The sequence below is a fragment of the Phyllostomus discolor genome, chromosome 7 (genome assembly GCF_004126475.2).
Source record: "Phyllostomus discolor isolate MPI-MPIP mPhyDis1 chromosome 7, mPhyDis1.pri.v3, whole genome shotgun sequence".
NCBI lineage: Eukaryota > Metazoa > Chordata > Mammalia > Chiroptera > Phyllostomidae > Phyllostomus > Phyllostomus discolor.
Genome location: NC_040909.2, coordinates 6,195,485 through 6,211,260, shown reverse-complemented (window position 1 = coordinate 6,211,260; position 15,776 = coordinate 6,195,485). Strand labels below are relative to the sequence as shown.

The following is a 15,776-nucleotide window of genomic DNA, read 5'->3' as shown; positions in this document are numbered from 1 at the left end:
AGGCAGCCAGTTCTGGGGACCGGCCAGCCACTCAGGACCCCTGACCCCGAGGACACGCAGCTGCTGCCTGACCTCCTCCAGCTCTGCCGAGCTGGACAGCAAGCCAGCTCTCGTGCACATGACCCCCGGCCAGCGGGCGGGGGGGTTCAGAAGCTGAGCCACTGGGGCCTGGAGGCCTCTTTATTGTGGGTTCATCATCGCTGGGTCCATCCTGGGGAACAAGCAAGCCAGGGGGCCTGAACACCCCAGGGAGTGGCCCCTGAAAGCGATCTCTTCCACCCGCCCCCCCCAAGCCTGTTCACACCAATTCCCGGCTCCCCCCACATGGTTCCGCGAGAGCTGCCAACAGGACCGCGTCAGGGCTCCTGCTGGCCGCAGCACGCCCCCAGCTTACTCAACGCCTGTGACCAGCTAAAGTAGGCAGCTCCTTCCCACTCGGGCAGCCGTCAAAGCACCCCCAGTCCACGTGTACACAACAGATTCTGGAAACTTCACCGCCTCTTGTTTTAAGAGAGAGAGGCAAGGGAGAGAGGGAGGGGAGAAACACGGGTGTGTGAGAGGCATCCATCAGTTGCCTCTCACACGCCCCCAGCTGGGGTCGTGGCCCGCCACCCAGGCACGTGCCCGGACTGGGAGTCAAATCGGCGACCTTTCGGTTTGCGGGCCCCTGCCCAACCAGCTGAGCCACCCCTGCCGAAGTGTGATTGTCTTAACGGACCTCCCACAGGGAAGTTCATGGCACTGGTGGGGCTGCAGCCAGCACACTTCTGAGCCCAAGTCTGCTTTTCCCTGAGAAAAACCTCAGCCCAGCCAACGCCCCAAGCCGTGGGCCAGCCCAGTTTCCTCATTTCTTCCTTCAAATGTTTGCACAGCGTCTCTGAGCCTTGTTGCCTACCTGGCAGCCAGAAGGTGACTAAGCCCCGACGGCTGCCCTCAGGGAGCTCCGGGGCAGCAGGGAGAGGAAGCAGGCGGGTGAACGGACAGTCGGGTGGGCAGTCGCACTCAGCCACAGTCCGACATGGGTACCGTGACCCGAAGCGGAGACAAACCTGAGCTCACCCGGAGGGCGAGTGGCCTGGGCCTGTCCCTGCAGGGAAGCTGAACGCTCCCCTTGCTCTCTCCACTGCCCTGGAGTGCGAGGGCGGGCGGGGCAGGGCGTGCTGGAGCGGCCGGGAGGAGGGGACGGAGCCGGAGCCCTGCGTCCAGCCTGGGTGGGCGGGTGCGCTGGTGCAGTGGGAAGGAGGGGAGGGCCAGCCGGGCCCCAGGCTTCAGCTCCCCAGCACCGAGAAGCTGGCATCAAGTCCAAGGACGGGCAGGGAGGTGGCAACGACGTGATTGGCATGTTTTTTATGAAGAGAACTCAGAAAGCACCAGAAATTGATGGAAAGTTAAAGGGCAAGGGTCACTGGCCCAGGCCACTGAAAATAACGAGCTGGACAGGTGGTCAAGAGAGCCACCTTTCTACCTCAAGGACAGCAGCCGGCGGCTGCCTGTGAGTCTGTCCGTAGGGACAGTCCCCTCTGTCCTGCTGCGCGGTGCCCTGGAGTGCTCCCAGGGCTGCACGCAGAACCTCCGGCCACACCGCTGCCGCGGGGCCAGGTGTTTTTAGCCCGTCCGGACAACGTGGGTCAGAACTAAGGGGCTTGGCCGGCAGCGCACCACTGGTAAACGACGGGGCAGCATCTGAACTGCGGTTCCTGATTGCGTCACGCTCCCGACCTCTCTCCCACACACGGCCCCAGGCCTGCCTGAGCCTTCCGCACGGCAGCAGAAGTGGGGCCCGGCCCGCTCTTACCCAATGGGAAAAGTAAGAAAACCGCAAGTTGTCCGGGCTGCAGAGGCCTCACATACCAGCCAGTGGCCCTGGGAACACGCTATAAATAGCCCCGCCCAGTCAGAATCTCCCAGGACAAGACCTGCCGATCCCAGCATTCCAGGAGCCCGCCCTCCCCTGGGGGGGGTGACTAACTGAGGAGCCCGTCAGACCCCACCCCCCTCCAGAAGTTGAGGCGGGGGGGAGGCGCGGTGGTGTGACCTGTGACCTGTGTGAGGCCACACCAAGCTGCCTGGGGGCCCACTGTCGTCAGTAGGGGGCTCTGGGTGCAGAGCGGTCCTGACGAGAAGAAACAGAGCGATCTGCCACCCGACCTGCACACGTCCCGGGGGCCGCAGGAGACCCCGGTGAGTGTGCGCGGCGTGAGATGGGCGAGAGCTCGAGCTGCCCTGCAGGTCCCCGGGCTTCAGGCCGACTGGTCTGTCCCTCCCCTCTGGGGCCTGCGGAGCGGCTGGAACCGGAGTCCCCAAGTCTCTCTCTGGGCTGCCCCGTGCCACGCCCCACCCTCACATCGGGCCTTCGAGGAGAAAGAGCCCATCCAACCCACAGGAGACCCTGGGATGCCAGCTGGGCAGAAGCTCTGATGCCCACTGCCCGGAGGGGGAGCTGGCTCAGAATGAGCGTTCTGTGGACTGGGTCCCGGCCCCGCGCCCTGCCCAGCCCAGCCCGAGTCCATCACAACGGCCAACCGCCGAAGCAAGCCAAGGAGCTCACCCGGCCTGGGGCCACCTTCCCGCCTTCCCTCCCAACACGGGCCCCAACACGGGCACCCAAGCCGGGAAACTGCGTGCAAGCCCGCTCCCGGGCCGGCGGCCCCTCGGAGCGCCGCAGTTTGAGGAGTGTCCAGGTGAGACAGCGTCTCCTCTCCAGGGTGCCCCACGGAGACGGGACCCCAGTCAAAGCCCAACTTGAGCTCCAAAGTGGCACTGGCACCCTGACGTGTCGGGGAAACACTGCCTAGACAAGGTCTTTTAACCCTCGCCGACCCGCATTTCCTTTGGGAACACAGCCTGCGTTCGGGTTCTGGCCGCGCGCCGGGCAGAAAGGTTGGGAAGGCGCCTTCCCGGACGGCAGAGGGTGTTGACACGGGGAGCCCACGTGACGGGCGGCGAGTCCTCACCGGGAGGCGTCAGCCACGTGGGCGGTGAGGACAGTGGAGCCTGACACTCCCCCTGCGCCCTCAGCGTGAGGCCCAGAACACTCCACTGCTCGACGGATGCCCACTTCCCCACCCACCACCGAAAAGGGTCACGTAACACCCCCGCACCAATGACACTTCTCTTCCCTCAGCCCACCCACAGCTGCCACCAGTGTCACCCAGAGGAAGTTCAGGCCCTACACGTATGCAGAGACCAGGAGTCCAAGTCAGAAAAGGCTAGCCCCAGGGCGTGGGGGGGCCCTGCGAGAGGGGGGTTCTTGGACGGTCCTTCCACACCCAGCCCCCTCTACCCCGGCCTGCTCCACACCTGTTCCTCCTCTTGTCCCATTCCTCCGAACACCTGTCCCCCACCAGTTCCTCCACTCAGTCCCCCGGCACGTATTTTCCGGGCACCTGGGGCACGGAGCCTAAATGGGGACGGGACCCCCAGGCCAACCAGTGGGAGTGAGCCGGGCCAGTGCATTCCCACTGGGTGCCGAAGCTGCCTGCTCCGTGCGGCCGACTGTGTAGAAGTGAGGCCTGCGCGGCTGCAGCCCCCCCACCCCAGGGCGCCCCTCCACACTGCACAGCAGTCCGCTCCATCACAGCAGGCGGGGCTCGGGAAGGGCCAGCGAGCTCACCCCGGGGCGCCCTGAGGGCCCAGCCCCACTCCCACTCCGAGAAGACTCCTGCGCCCAGGCTGGGGGGTTCTGCTCGCACTGGCTGCCTTCCTCCCCCGGGTACCAAACAGGTGCTCTCTTTGGGATTCAGATTACCTCGCAGGAATTCCAGTGGTACCGTGCCCTGAATATGGGGGGGGGGGGGGCACTGTCCTTGAAAGGACAAATGTTTTCTGCTTCAACCACAATTTCTCTAGACAGAGCAGCTCTTCAGAGCTCTGAATCAACCCAGCCCTGGAGTGGGGCGATTACTCCCCACAGGGTGTTGTTACCACAGCAACTGTATTCCTCCCGGGATTCTTTCAAGAGTACAAGCTGGGGCTTCCCTCCCAGCAACACGGAGAGGGGCCGAGCAGCTGGGAGCTGGGATTGAGGGAAGGGCGCCCGGAGGAAGGAGGGCCAGGGTGGGAGGCTCCGCCGCGGGCTGAAGCACGGAAAGAGCTTGACGGCAGGTGAGTTAATCCCAGATGCACAAAAACGACAGACAGGTAAGTCTTTTACTAAAAACGTTACGTGGTCCCTGGCTGGTGTAGCTCAGTGGACTGAGTGCTGGCCTGTGAACCAAAGGGTCACCAGTTTGAGTCCCAGTCAGGGTGCATGCTGGGTTGTGGGCCGGGTCCCCAGAGGGGGGCACACTAAACACTGATGTTTCCCTCTTTCTTTCTCCCTCTGTTTTCCTCTCTGAAAATAAATAAAACCTTTAAAACTAGTAAATATAAATGTTACATGCCTGGGGTGTGCCTGCCCACCATGACCTGCCCGGTCAGGAACCTGTGATCAGGTCGCCCTGTGAGCTGCTGGCGGTACGACCCCTTCTTCACCCACCACACATGCGTCCCTGAAAGGGCAGACCCGGCTCGCCTACCACCTGCCCTCCCCACGCAGTCCTCACCTGGCTCTCCCAGCATCACCGGCCCCCCACCCCCTCCGACTGTCCTGCGACTCCTCCTAAGAGCCTGCAAGGCCGAAAGGCGAGTCCCCGGGCACGGAGCACGCCTTCCCCCCGGCGGCCTCGGCTCTGCACCCCGGGACAGAGCTCGTCCAGGCCCAGGGATCCAAATCTCGCCCCCGAGCATCCCTGAGTCCACATGCCCGCGAGCCGGCCCCTCTCCACGCAGAGGTCTAACCGTCGCCTCAGACTTACACAAGCAAAGCCAGGCTCGGGACTTCCCCCTCCAAACCGCTCTGCCCTGCGCATCCCACTCAGAAACGGGCGCTGCCACCCAGCCTGCCTGCTCGCCCCCAGCCCACCCATCAGGCTGGACGGGACGCCCAGGAGCCCTGCGAGTGCCACTGACCCCCTCCACCACTTGCAGTCAGGGCAAGGCACCCCGTGCCCCTCATGCAGTGAGGCCAGGCCTCAGTGGTCCGGCCTCCCAGACCCTCTACTCTCAACCCGCCCTGCCTGCCCCCCCCCCCCACACATTGCTCTAACCCTGCCACTGGGGATTCTTTCAGCCCCTCAAACGAGCCAAGTCCCTGCTCAGCAAGGAGTGCTCTTCCCTGGGTCTTGGCATCCCCTCTGCCACCTCCCAGCCGCCCCCCCCTGCAGAGAGATCTCGCCATGCCAGGGCAGCTGCACTGCACTGCCCCCCAACACCCACAGACTCCCACCCCAGTCCCCCCAAGTTCCTGCTGTTACCTTCCCTGTTTACACGCACGCTGCCCAGCCCCCCCTCCTGCGGAAGCCCCCGAGGCAGGGAGCGGCCTTGCCCGCCCGGGGCCTGGCACACAGTGGGCGCTCCACGGAGGCTCAAGTGGCGGCCGGCGCAGAGCCCCTGCAGCGGGGACGGGCGGCCAGCGCTCCCGGGAAAGGGGGCGCTCCCCTTCCGGTGACAGAACGTCAGGAGACCGACCAGAGATTTCCAGAAAAATGAGTCATCCGGGGAACTTCAAAAATGCGAGGATTTCTAGGTTCTACACCAACATCCACGCCCGAGACAGAAGGTCTGGGGGGCGGGCAGAGTAGAGACCAGACTGCGTCCCCAGGCGGCCGGGAGGCACAGGCGGCTCTGAGGGCCAAGGGACCGAACGCCCGCGCGTCACGATGAACCAGCCCAGGCCCCGGAGGGTGCTCCAAGCAGAGTCCGACGCTGGCGGGTCCGCAGGTATCTGCGCCGGGAGCCCCAGGCCCCACCCGCGAGGCTCCCCGACTCGCGGGCTCCAAGGTCTCAGGGTCTGGGCAGGGCTGGGGACCAGGCGGCCAGTCCTTGGAAGAACAGGGACCACACACCCCATCGCGGCTGTGGCTCTGCGAGTCCCCTTTCTCGGTAACCTAGTACTCCACACCGAGAGGAAATCCCACCTCCAAGAATCAGGACCCCGCTGAGTGAGGCCTGGGGCCAGGAGGGTGTCCTCTGTGCTCCCGACAGCCGGCAGGGGCGGGCCGAGGGACCGCTCAGCCCGCCGCACTCAGGAAAGGCCGGTGTGCACGGCCTCGAGCTGCACGCTTCCCAGCCGTCTCTTCCCGTTCTCCCAGCTCCTAGTGAGGTCACGACTCTGCTTTGACTTTTCAGACGAGAAGGGGGAGGCTCAAAGTTTTAGATCTGCCCCGAGTCCCCCAGGTCTGCTGCACAGTGCCGAGACGCAGGCCACGTCTGCACGGCTCCGACGCCCCTGCACCCCACGGTGCCACGCGGCTCCCCCCAGGCAACCTGCCGGCAGTTTCCGTCTGTGAGGGAGGGCACCAAGCCCCCCTGGGGCCTGCCTGTCCTCAGGCACCTGGGGTGGGTGGAGGTGGGGGGCGGAGGGGGACCGAGGGCCGGGTTTTAGAGACCATCTAAAACACTGCCATCAGCGATCCCTTCAGGCCCAGGGTCCCTGGTCTATTAAACACCCATTCAAAGGGCTACTTCTTGAGATCCCGTCACAATCTGCCACCCTGCAAAACGCCCAGCACAGGCCCTCCTCAGCTGACCCTGAGACTAGGCTGCCAGGCGTGGGGACGTGGCCACACAGGGCAGGAGACAAGGGCGACTTCCCGAGGGATGAGCAGGACACAGGCACATCCAGCCCCTCGTGCAGCACACTGGACGCTTCTCCACCCGCCACCACCCCTCCCCCAACACCCAGCAGCCCCTCCCTCCAGCCCCCTCTTCTGCCCTCACCCCACGCTGGCCAGGGATGCTGCCCATGCGCCCCAGGCAGGAGTGTCAGCGTGTTGCCTTCGACCCGGGCACGGCTCCCTCCCCAACCTGCTTGGTTCTCGCGTGTGCAGGTCACGACCACACGACCCTGAACGGCCCGCATGTCACCCCACACACGAGGCCAGCAGTGAGCAGCTGCTGGAGGCACCGGCCATCGCACCGACGACAACTCCAGAGCCCTCTGCCCGGACTCCAGGCTCCTCAAGGCTCCTCTGATGCCGTCTGAGTTTCCTGCTAACCTCTCCCTCTCAGCTTCCAATCAGTGGGAGTTCAGGGAGAAACACGGCCCCTGCAGGCCGGAGGGGGCGAGTCCTCCAGAGAGGGCAGCCATGGCACCGAGACAGCGTGGGCGGACTCGGAACAACCGCCCCTACCGCCCCACGCGAGACGGAACAGCGCTGCTCTCCCGGGCCAGGCGGGAAACAGGAACTGCTCCCCGGCTGGGCGGCTCAGCTAGTGAGAGCATCACCCCAATACCTGGGCAGGGCACAGGCAACTGTCACCCTGTGAATGCATAAATAGGTGCAACGACAAATGGATGTTTCTTCTCTCTCTCCCTCAAAAAAAATCAATACCAAAAGAGAAGAATTTGCGTGAAAAAACAGGAACTGCTGCTAACCTATGGGCTGACAGCCAGACCTGGCCCAGGGGTCACGCCCAACCCCTGGGGGTTGGCCTTCTGGCCAGCCCGGCCGCCTCTGTCTCAGGACAGAAGGAGACAGCACAATTCAGGTCAAACGCTTGGGAAACCCAACAGCCAAGGACAAATGTTTGTGCCAAGTTCATTACCTTTCGGAGTCCCCATCTGGCTGCTGAGGACGGGGTCGGAGGAGAACGACGTGGCCTCACACTGCCCTAGTGGTCAGCGCCATAGAGAGACGCCAGAGAGCTTCACCTACTCAGCCTCGACCTGTTCACCTCCTCACCCAGCTCAGAACTTCCGGACGAACCCCAAGAAACGAGGTGCAAACACAACATAGAAAAGTGTGCCTGGGCTGGCTGCCCTCCCGGCCGGAAGCCTGGGTTCCTGCAGAACTTGGCCTCCGACGCTCCCAGCAGCACTTGCAGGCCTCGCCCCTGCCCTGGTCACCACCAAGTGCTTGCTGCCCAGCCTTCGGAGCATCCCCTGCTGTCTGTCCTCTGTGCCCACGAATGCCGCCACCTCTGACCTGCTCCCTCCCCTGGAACCCTCCTTCCCAGCTACCTCAATACCCCTTTCCGGTCCCACCCTCCACGGCCCAGCTCAAGTTCCCGTGAAGCGTTCCCAGAAAACGAACCCCAGCGGCACGGCATCACGTTGTATGTGGGCCAACCCACAGGACGCTGCTCTGGGTGTGCCACTCCCACGCAGAGTGCCCTGCCCCCGGGAGGGCTCCCCCAGGGAGGGCTGCACAGCTGGAACCCAGGGGAGTCCTTCTGCCTCATGCCCTTGGCACCTCAGCGCCTCTGCCCTGTCCTGTGACCCCTCCTAATTCAGTCCTGTTGCGGGGGGGGGCTAAAAGGAAGCGCTTTGGAGAACTGCTGAACTTTATGACTACAATTGGTTTTTTTTTTACTGAATATATGGAAAGCTTATGACCTTAATTCTGTCTCCATTTGTCACAACCTCAGGATTGATTCCTCTAGACTAGCACTAAACGATGAGTTCATATTCTGGTGGCGGGGAGAGGCAGGTAACAGCATGAGGGGAATCACCCCCCTGCCCGAATCCCGCCAGTAAGCCCACCAAACGCCAGAGGCAGCGTTCGTCACCAGAGCCCAGAGGTGTCCATCAGGAGGTGAGTGGGTAAACTGAATGTGGTACAGACACGTCACGAAACGTCCCTCAGCCTCAAGCCGAGGGAAAGCTGTTCTGTTACATGCCAGAGTGTGGGTGAACCTTGCAAACTAACGTTCAGTGGAATGAGCTCGTAACAGAAGGACAAGTACTGTATGAGTGCCCCTACACGAGGGACTTGGAACAGGCCAGGTCAGAGAGAGAAAGTAGATTCGAGGTTGGAAGAGGCTCAGGTAAGAGAGGAAGGGGGGGGGGTTACCGCTCAATGGGCACAGAGTTTCTGTCGGGGTGATCGAGTTTTAGAAATCAGGGTGATGACTTGTAACACTGCGAATATACTTAATACCACTGAGAAATGGTTAAATGGCAAGTTTTATGTTGCATGTATTTTACCGTAATTAAAATAAATACAAAAGGAATTGTGCCCTGGCCGGGTGGCTCAGTTGACTGGAGCATCACCCCCATACATCAAAAAGTTGCAGGTTCGATTCCCAGTCAGGGCTCAAACCTAGGTTGCAGGTTTAGTCCCTGGTTGGGGTGCATGCGGGAGGCAGCCAATGGATGTTTCTCTCTCTACAATCAATAAACATATCCCCAAGTGAGGATTTAAAGGAAAAAAAAAAAAAAAAAAAAAAAGCAGCTGTGGCAAATAAAGCTACCCCTGTCCTCGCCAGGGGAAAGGGGGCTGGAGTCCGGACCCCGCAGGGCTTGAGGCACGCACACAGGGGCAGCCTGCACTGAGGGCCTATACTCTTTTACCCGTTGTTGTTTTTTTTCTTTTTACCACTGTTGTTGGTTTTTTTTTTTTTTTTTTACCACTGCTGTTTTTTTGAAGAGGTAACTTACAAAACCGAAAGGGTATCAGAAAGTGTAAAGCGAAATTTCTCAGGCCACCTCCACCCAGCATCCGGGCAACCAGTCCCAGTCAGTGCAGAAACAGGGTCACCGCCTGGTCTCACAGTCCCTTCCAGCCCTAACACGCACCTGGGACACCTCCCAGCTCTGTGACCTTGGCCACGCCACTTTCTTTGGTCTCGTGCTTTCACCTACACATTCACCCTCCTCCTTCCTCTTTATCCTTAGCCACGTCAGACCTGAAACCACTGTCGTCTCCAATAAAGAACAGTAAACTGGGAGCGCCACGTAGCCCCATCTCGCCTTCCTCTTTCCTTCCCTCCATAGCACCTTCCCCACCCACCTCTGGATGCATCTGCTAGATCACCCACCTTCTCTCCAGCTACATGGACACCTGCTGGGGCAGCGACTTCTGCCTGCCTCGCTCACCTACTGCTAGACTTCCAGCGCCTGGATGATGGGCACGCAGTGGTGCTCAGTGTAAATCTGCGCCAGAAGGGGACGACCAGCTCCGGTGACCCATTCTGAACCAAGCCAAACATTTTATCGCCTGTTCCTAATCCACCACTGACACCGCAGCCTGGTGACTGAAGAGTCAACAGCACATTCAAACGTCCCCTCTTCTGCAGGAAGGGGACCACACAGAGGGGAAGTTTAGGGGCCCCAGGAGAGAAAAGGCTCTTGCCAGGTAAGGAAAAACCTTCTGATGGGGTCAAGAATGTGGCTTCCCATCGACTCTTGTGTCTTAGAAAGAACGGAAGGAAACTCCCAAGGCTGGTGGCCTCTCACTTCTAAGAGAGGAGCCACGTGATTTCCGAACGTACTTGTTTCAGAAATGACTTCTCAGCCAAGGGCTTTCTGAAGCCAGAGCTGTGAAGGTTAAACCCAATTAAAGTGGTGTCAGTATGCCAACAATGACAACAAAGAAAAGGAAAACTTCCTAGAAATGCACAGTGTACTGAAGCTGATTCAGAAGAGAAATTTAAAAATTGTAATAGCCCTGTAACTAATAAGGAGACTAAATACGTTATCAAAAACTTACCAACGAAGAAAAGCCTGGGGCTCACCGGCTTCACTGGTGAGTTCCACCAAACACTTAAAGAAGAATTAACACCAATCCTTCCCAGACGCTTCAAAAACAGTGAAGAGGGAACACTTCCTAACCCATTTCGTGAGGTCAGCCTTACCCTGGTTCCAGAGACCGGATGCCACGAGGAAACTACAGACCTGCACCTCTCGTGAACACGGGGGCAAGACCCTCAGCACGATACCCGCAAACTGAATTCAGCAGAGTAAAGGGTTTGCGCACCACGACCAAGCGGAGTTTACTCCTGGAATGCAAGGATGGTTCACCATACAACAGTCAATCGATGTAACGCAACAACAGAAAGAGAGATAAAAACGACCTGTTCATCTCCACTGATGAAGAAAAGTATCTGACACAACTCAACTCCCTTTCATAATTAAAAAAAAAAAAAACATTCAATCAACTAGAAATAGAAGGAAACTTCCTCAACGTGGTAAAAGCCGTCTCTGAAAAACCCACATGTGAACACCACGCGCAACAGCGCCCCGCTGAGGGCGGAAACAGAAGGACGCCTGCTCTCACCACTGCTGCTCCTCCACATGCTGCTGGAACTTCTGGCCAGAGCAATTAGGCAAGGAAAAGAAATAAAGGGCATCCAAATTGGAATAGAAAATTATTCTGTTCACAGATGACATGTTTTTATATGCAGAAAACCCAGAAAGTCCACAAAAACTGTTAGAACTAATAAACATATTCAGCCAAGTTCCAAGACACAAATCAACAGAAAAAAACAAACCGGTTGCATTTCTTTACACGAACAATGAACAGTCTGAAAAGGAAATTAAGAAAACAATCCCATTTACGATAACACCAAAAAGAATAAAATACTCAGGAATAAATTTAACCACGGAGGCTAAAGACTTCTACAATGAAAACTGGAGAACACCATTGAAAGAAATTGAAGACTCAAGCAGATGAAAAGATCGCCCATGATCATGGACTAGAAGGCCTAAATATTGTTGGGATAGCAAATAATACCCAGAATGAGCTACAAATTCAATGCAATGCCAATAAAAATTTCTTTTCTTGTCTTTTTTTTTAAGATCTTGTTTGTTTTTTATTTTTGGAGAGAGAGGAAGGGAGGGAGAATCGTTGGCCCGAAACCCAGGCATGTGCCCCGACTGGGAATTGAACCTTCGACCTTTCCATTGGCAGGCTGGTTCTCAATCCACTGAGTCACACCAGCCAGGGACCAATCAAAATTTCAATAGTGTTTTCTGCACAAACAGAAAATTCATCCTAAAATTCACATGGAATCTCAAGGAATCCTAAAGAGCCAAAACAATCTTGAAAGAAAACTAAGTTGGAGAACGAACACTTCTGATTTGAAAACTTACTACAAAACGACAGTAATCAAAACAGTGTGGTAGCGGAATGAGGGAGGAGACACAGACCAACGGAATAGAACAGAGGGCCCTAAGAAAACTCTCACATACAGGGTCTGGCACAATCAACACCCCTTTTTTATTAGAAAATCCTGAGCATGTAATTCTGTAGCATAGCAATATCATATTCAAACACACCATATGACATTTCAGGTGAAATGTTCAAATTAAAACTCTACGTTATTACACCCGTATCATTACCCTACCAACCGCACTCACACAGGTGTTACTTCTGCCAGACCCTGTAGATGGTCAAATGATTCTCAGCAAGGGGGTCGAAACCCACTGAATGGGGCAAGGACAGTCTTTTCAACAGCCGATACTGGAAAAGCTAGATATTCAATGTGGAGGAACGTATTACACCCTTACATTACACCACACACAAAAGTTAACTTAGAATGGATCAAAGAACTAAACGTAAGAGCTAAAATTCTAAAACTCTTGGTAAAAAATAGAGGGGAAAGACAATGATTTATTAGGTACAACACCAAGAGTAGGACCAACAAAAGAAAAAGACAAGACAAACTGGACTTCCCCCAAATTAAAACCTTTGTCCATCCAAGCACATTATCAGGAAAGTGAAAGGACAATCTTGGGAATGGGAGAAAATAATGGCGAATCACATATCTGATAAGGGATTAATGCAGAATATATTAAGAACCCCTACAATTCAACAACAAAACCCAACTGAAAAATGGGCAAAGGACCTGAAAAGACATTTCTCCAAAGATACACGAATGACCACAGCTGCACGAGAAGATGCTCACCACCACTAACCATTGTGGAAGTGTGAATCAGAACCACAATGTGATACCATTTCACACCCATCTGGGTGGCTATCATCAACAAAACAGAAAATAACAAGTGTGGACGAAGATGTGGAGAAATTGGAATGTAAAATGGGGAGACCCCAAGGTTGTGGATGCCACTCTGTCCTTTGGACCGACCTCAAACCCAGTCCCAATAATCTGGGCCCTACACCCAAGCCAACCACACGGGTTGACTAGAGCCGCTGTTGAAAGGCTGAAGGTTGAGCTTCCCGAGGCCAGGTGTTTTGTGGGTATAATATCTGACAGCGCTAACAGGTTGCCAACCAAAGCAGATGCCAATATGGCAAGCTTTCACTATTACTTCCCCCACTTCGCTTTCCCCAAGAACCTCAGCCAGCCATGCAGAAAGTAAACAGGGGCCAGCTGCACCAGCCAGACGAGCCGGATTTTTTAAAATTTTGGCAAGTGGAGTCCCTGTTTCTCATTCCTCACAGATCTAGATATTTAATGTCCTTTGCATGTTGTCGAGTTGAGAACAGAGGTTTTATCCATTCAACAGGAGCAGAACCAACCACCTCTACCCCTTGATAGTCTCTAGGGCGCTTTCACACAGATTATACTGTTAGACCTCAAGATAACCCGGTGAGGATGATTGTGTAGGGGTTATTATCTTCTACTCCAGACATGAACAAACCGGGGCTCACGGAGATGAAGCAATTTGTCCCAAGTCCCACGGCCCCGAGTGAAAGGGCCACGGCTTGCACATAAGTAGTGATGAGAGTTCTCCTTCCTCTTTAATCACTTCAGCAAGGTCAGCAGAATAGAAATGGAATCAGATCATTCTGGTGTCAAACAAAAGCAAGAAAAAAAATGCGTGGAAGTATAGCAACTTATAGGCTTAGGAGGTCCATCCCAGGTAAGTAGGCAGGAAAAAAAAACCTAAGCGCCCTCCTCTTTCCCTGAGGTCCACCCTGACCTAAAAATGGATCTTTCACTTTGGATCCTTGTACTCAACCAAGAATGCATCTTTCATCTTGGATTCCTGCTGGGCGCCCAGAGCAGGATCTGCCAGACTCAAGGAATTTCACCAGGGTTCTAAGTGGAAGGAAGGCTGGGTTACGGGGAAACGGAAGATTCTGAGCGTTCAGACGCGAACCAATTATGCCTACACCAACCAGCGTCTAAAACGGTAAGTGGCTCTACAGACTCACGAGGAGAACATCCAGCAAGAATCAAGCGGTCACTAGCGCCTGACCACTGCCCGCCTGGCACCCACGCTCAGAAAAGCCCAGAGCCCGCCAGCACCAGGCTTGGTGGGCGGGCGCCGACTCCTCGCGCATGCTCCAGGCGCGCACGCATGCGCCTCCTCGGCAGTTGCCTTTTCTTAGTAGCCCCTTCCCCCTCCTCCTTGTTGATCCGAACGCAGGCTACCTCAGCCACGGCTTTCACTCCGCATTACTCACCTTGCGCCCGGTTTTCTCTCGTAGGGCCTTCAGCCGTTCCTTTCGCCGCAACGCTTCTTCCTCTAGCCGGCCCATACCTGCCGCAGGAGCAGCCATCTTGCCCGCCGACCCCCTCCGCTTCGCTTGTATTCCACCACGCAGGCCCAATGAGCATATGACTCTCACAGCCAATCCAGAGACGAAAATGAGAGAGCAGGAAGTCCTGAGAGCCAATCAATGCTGAGTTGCTATAGGAGGGCCCGCCCCCTTCCTCCCATACAACTCGTCTAGCCGGTAGGAGGCGGGCAAAGCTGTAAGGCTTAATGCGTCCAACGCCAATCAGAGAGAAAGCAGCAAGTGGAATAGACCTAAATGAAGGAGGATAGAGCGCGTCGATCGCTCTGATTTTGCCTAAGCGCTGACCACAGCTCGCTCCGTGCCCGCTACTTGAAATGCACTGACCCAAACTTTGTCCACTTGTTCTGATTCTTCAAGGCTCGAATGCCTTCAAGAGCAGCCTTTTCTGACTTGCCACTCCGACCCCAGCCAAATAAGAGGTCTATCTCTCCCTTCGTGTCCACCTACTAGTGGCTCCTTGGATGTCCATGGGTCCCAAGGCCCTTCTGTATCTGCTCTCAGCTCAGACAAAGCCTGCGCAGTGCAGGGCTAGCCTGGATGGCCATTTCCCTTCGGGCTCATGGGTGATCCCCTACCACCTCCAACATCCCTGGAGTGGCAGAATACCCAGGGTCAGCCTACCTAACCTTTGGAAGAGCATTCCCCAATCTGGGCCCAGTGGGCCCCAAGAAACCTCTGGGGCTTAGTTCCTGAGAACTGGGCCCAGAGCTGGTTTGGCCTCAACTGCACCAGATGGCCACCAGGTGCACTGCTCCCCAGCAGGAGCTGCCAGGGTCTTCTTTCCTGCATTAATCAGCATTCCCTGACAACCGAGAGACCCCTTTGGCTGAGGTCAAGATATCCTGACAGCACGTTGGGATCCCCAAAGCCCCATCTCCTGCCACTCAAGGAGACAAAGTCCCCTTTGCCACACACCTTCATCTTGCTCCCCCAAAACGACGTTCTTAACCTGGGCCTTTTGGCACCCTATCCCCTGCATCAGGCTGGTGCCCTGCTAGGGCCTGGTATGAAGGAAGCGGGTACTTAGGGAATGTCAGCTCTGGTAGGATGGATGGGGCGGGAGAAAAGGCCAGAGTGGAGGGGCTGCCTAAAAAGCCAGAAGGACAGAGCAGGATAGGGATAGGGGCAGAGTCTGTCTTCTCAACATCTAGGGGGGGGCTCCAGGCTGGTCAAGTCCTACATCTAGTCAAGCCTTACAACCTCTCTGAGCCCCCACAAGCTTCTCCCCAGCCCCAACAAAGGGCCTGACCCCTGCCCAACACCAGGGGGCTCCCTCACCGCCCAGGCGGGCTGGAAAGGTGGATCCAGAGAAAGAAGCCCAAGACGCATGGTGGCAGTGGCCCAGCAAAGCGGTAGTCTGGCTTCTGTCCCTGGCTGTACAGGTAGTCCTAATTTGGCCCATCTGGGAATCGGTTTCTCCTTCTGTAAAACAAAGGCATGAGGCACCCTCTTGCCTTTAACGTCTTACGGTTAAAGAAAACAAAAGATGTGAAATAAGTGCTGAACCCTGGAGTGGAGGGTGCT

At 56.8% G+C, this 15,776-nt stretch overlaps 1 protein-coding gene across 1 annotated transcript in view; it reads right to left on the bottom strand.

Annotated features, from left to right (window-relative positions):
• CCDC12 (coiled-coil domain containing 12) overlaps window positions 1-14,278 on the bottom strand; it is a 34,230-nt gene extending 19,952 nt beyond the window's left edge. The window contains exon 1 of the mRNA XM_028518684.2: window positions 14,136-14,278. Coding sequence (XP_028374485.1) covers window positions 14,136-14,231 — 96 coding nt within the window. The 5' untranslated portion in view covers window positions 14,232-14,278. The remainder of the gene's footprint in view (window positions 1-14,135) is intronic.
• Window positions 14,279-15,776: the final 1,498 nt, after the last annotated feature.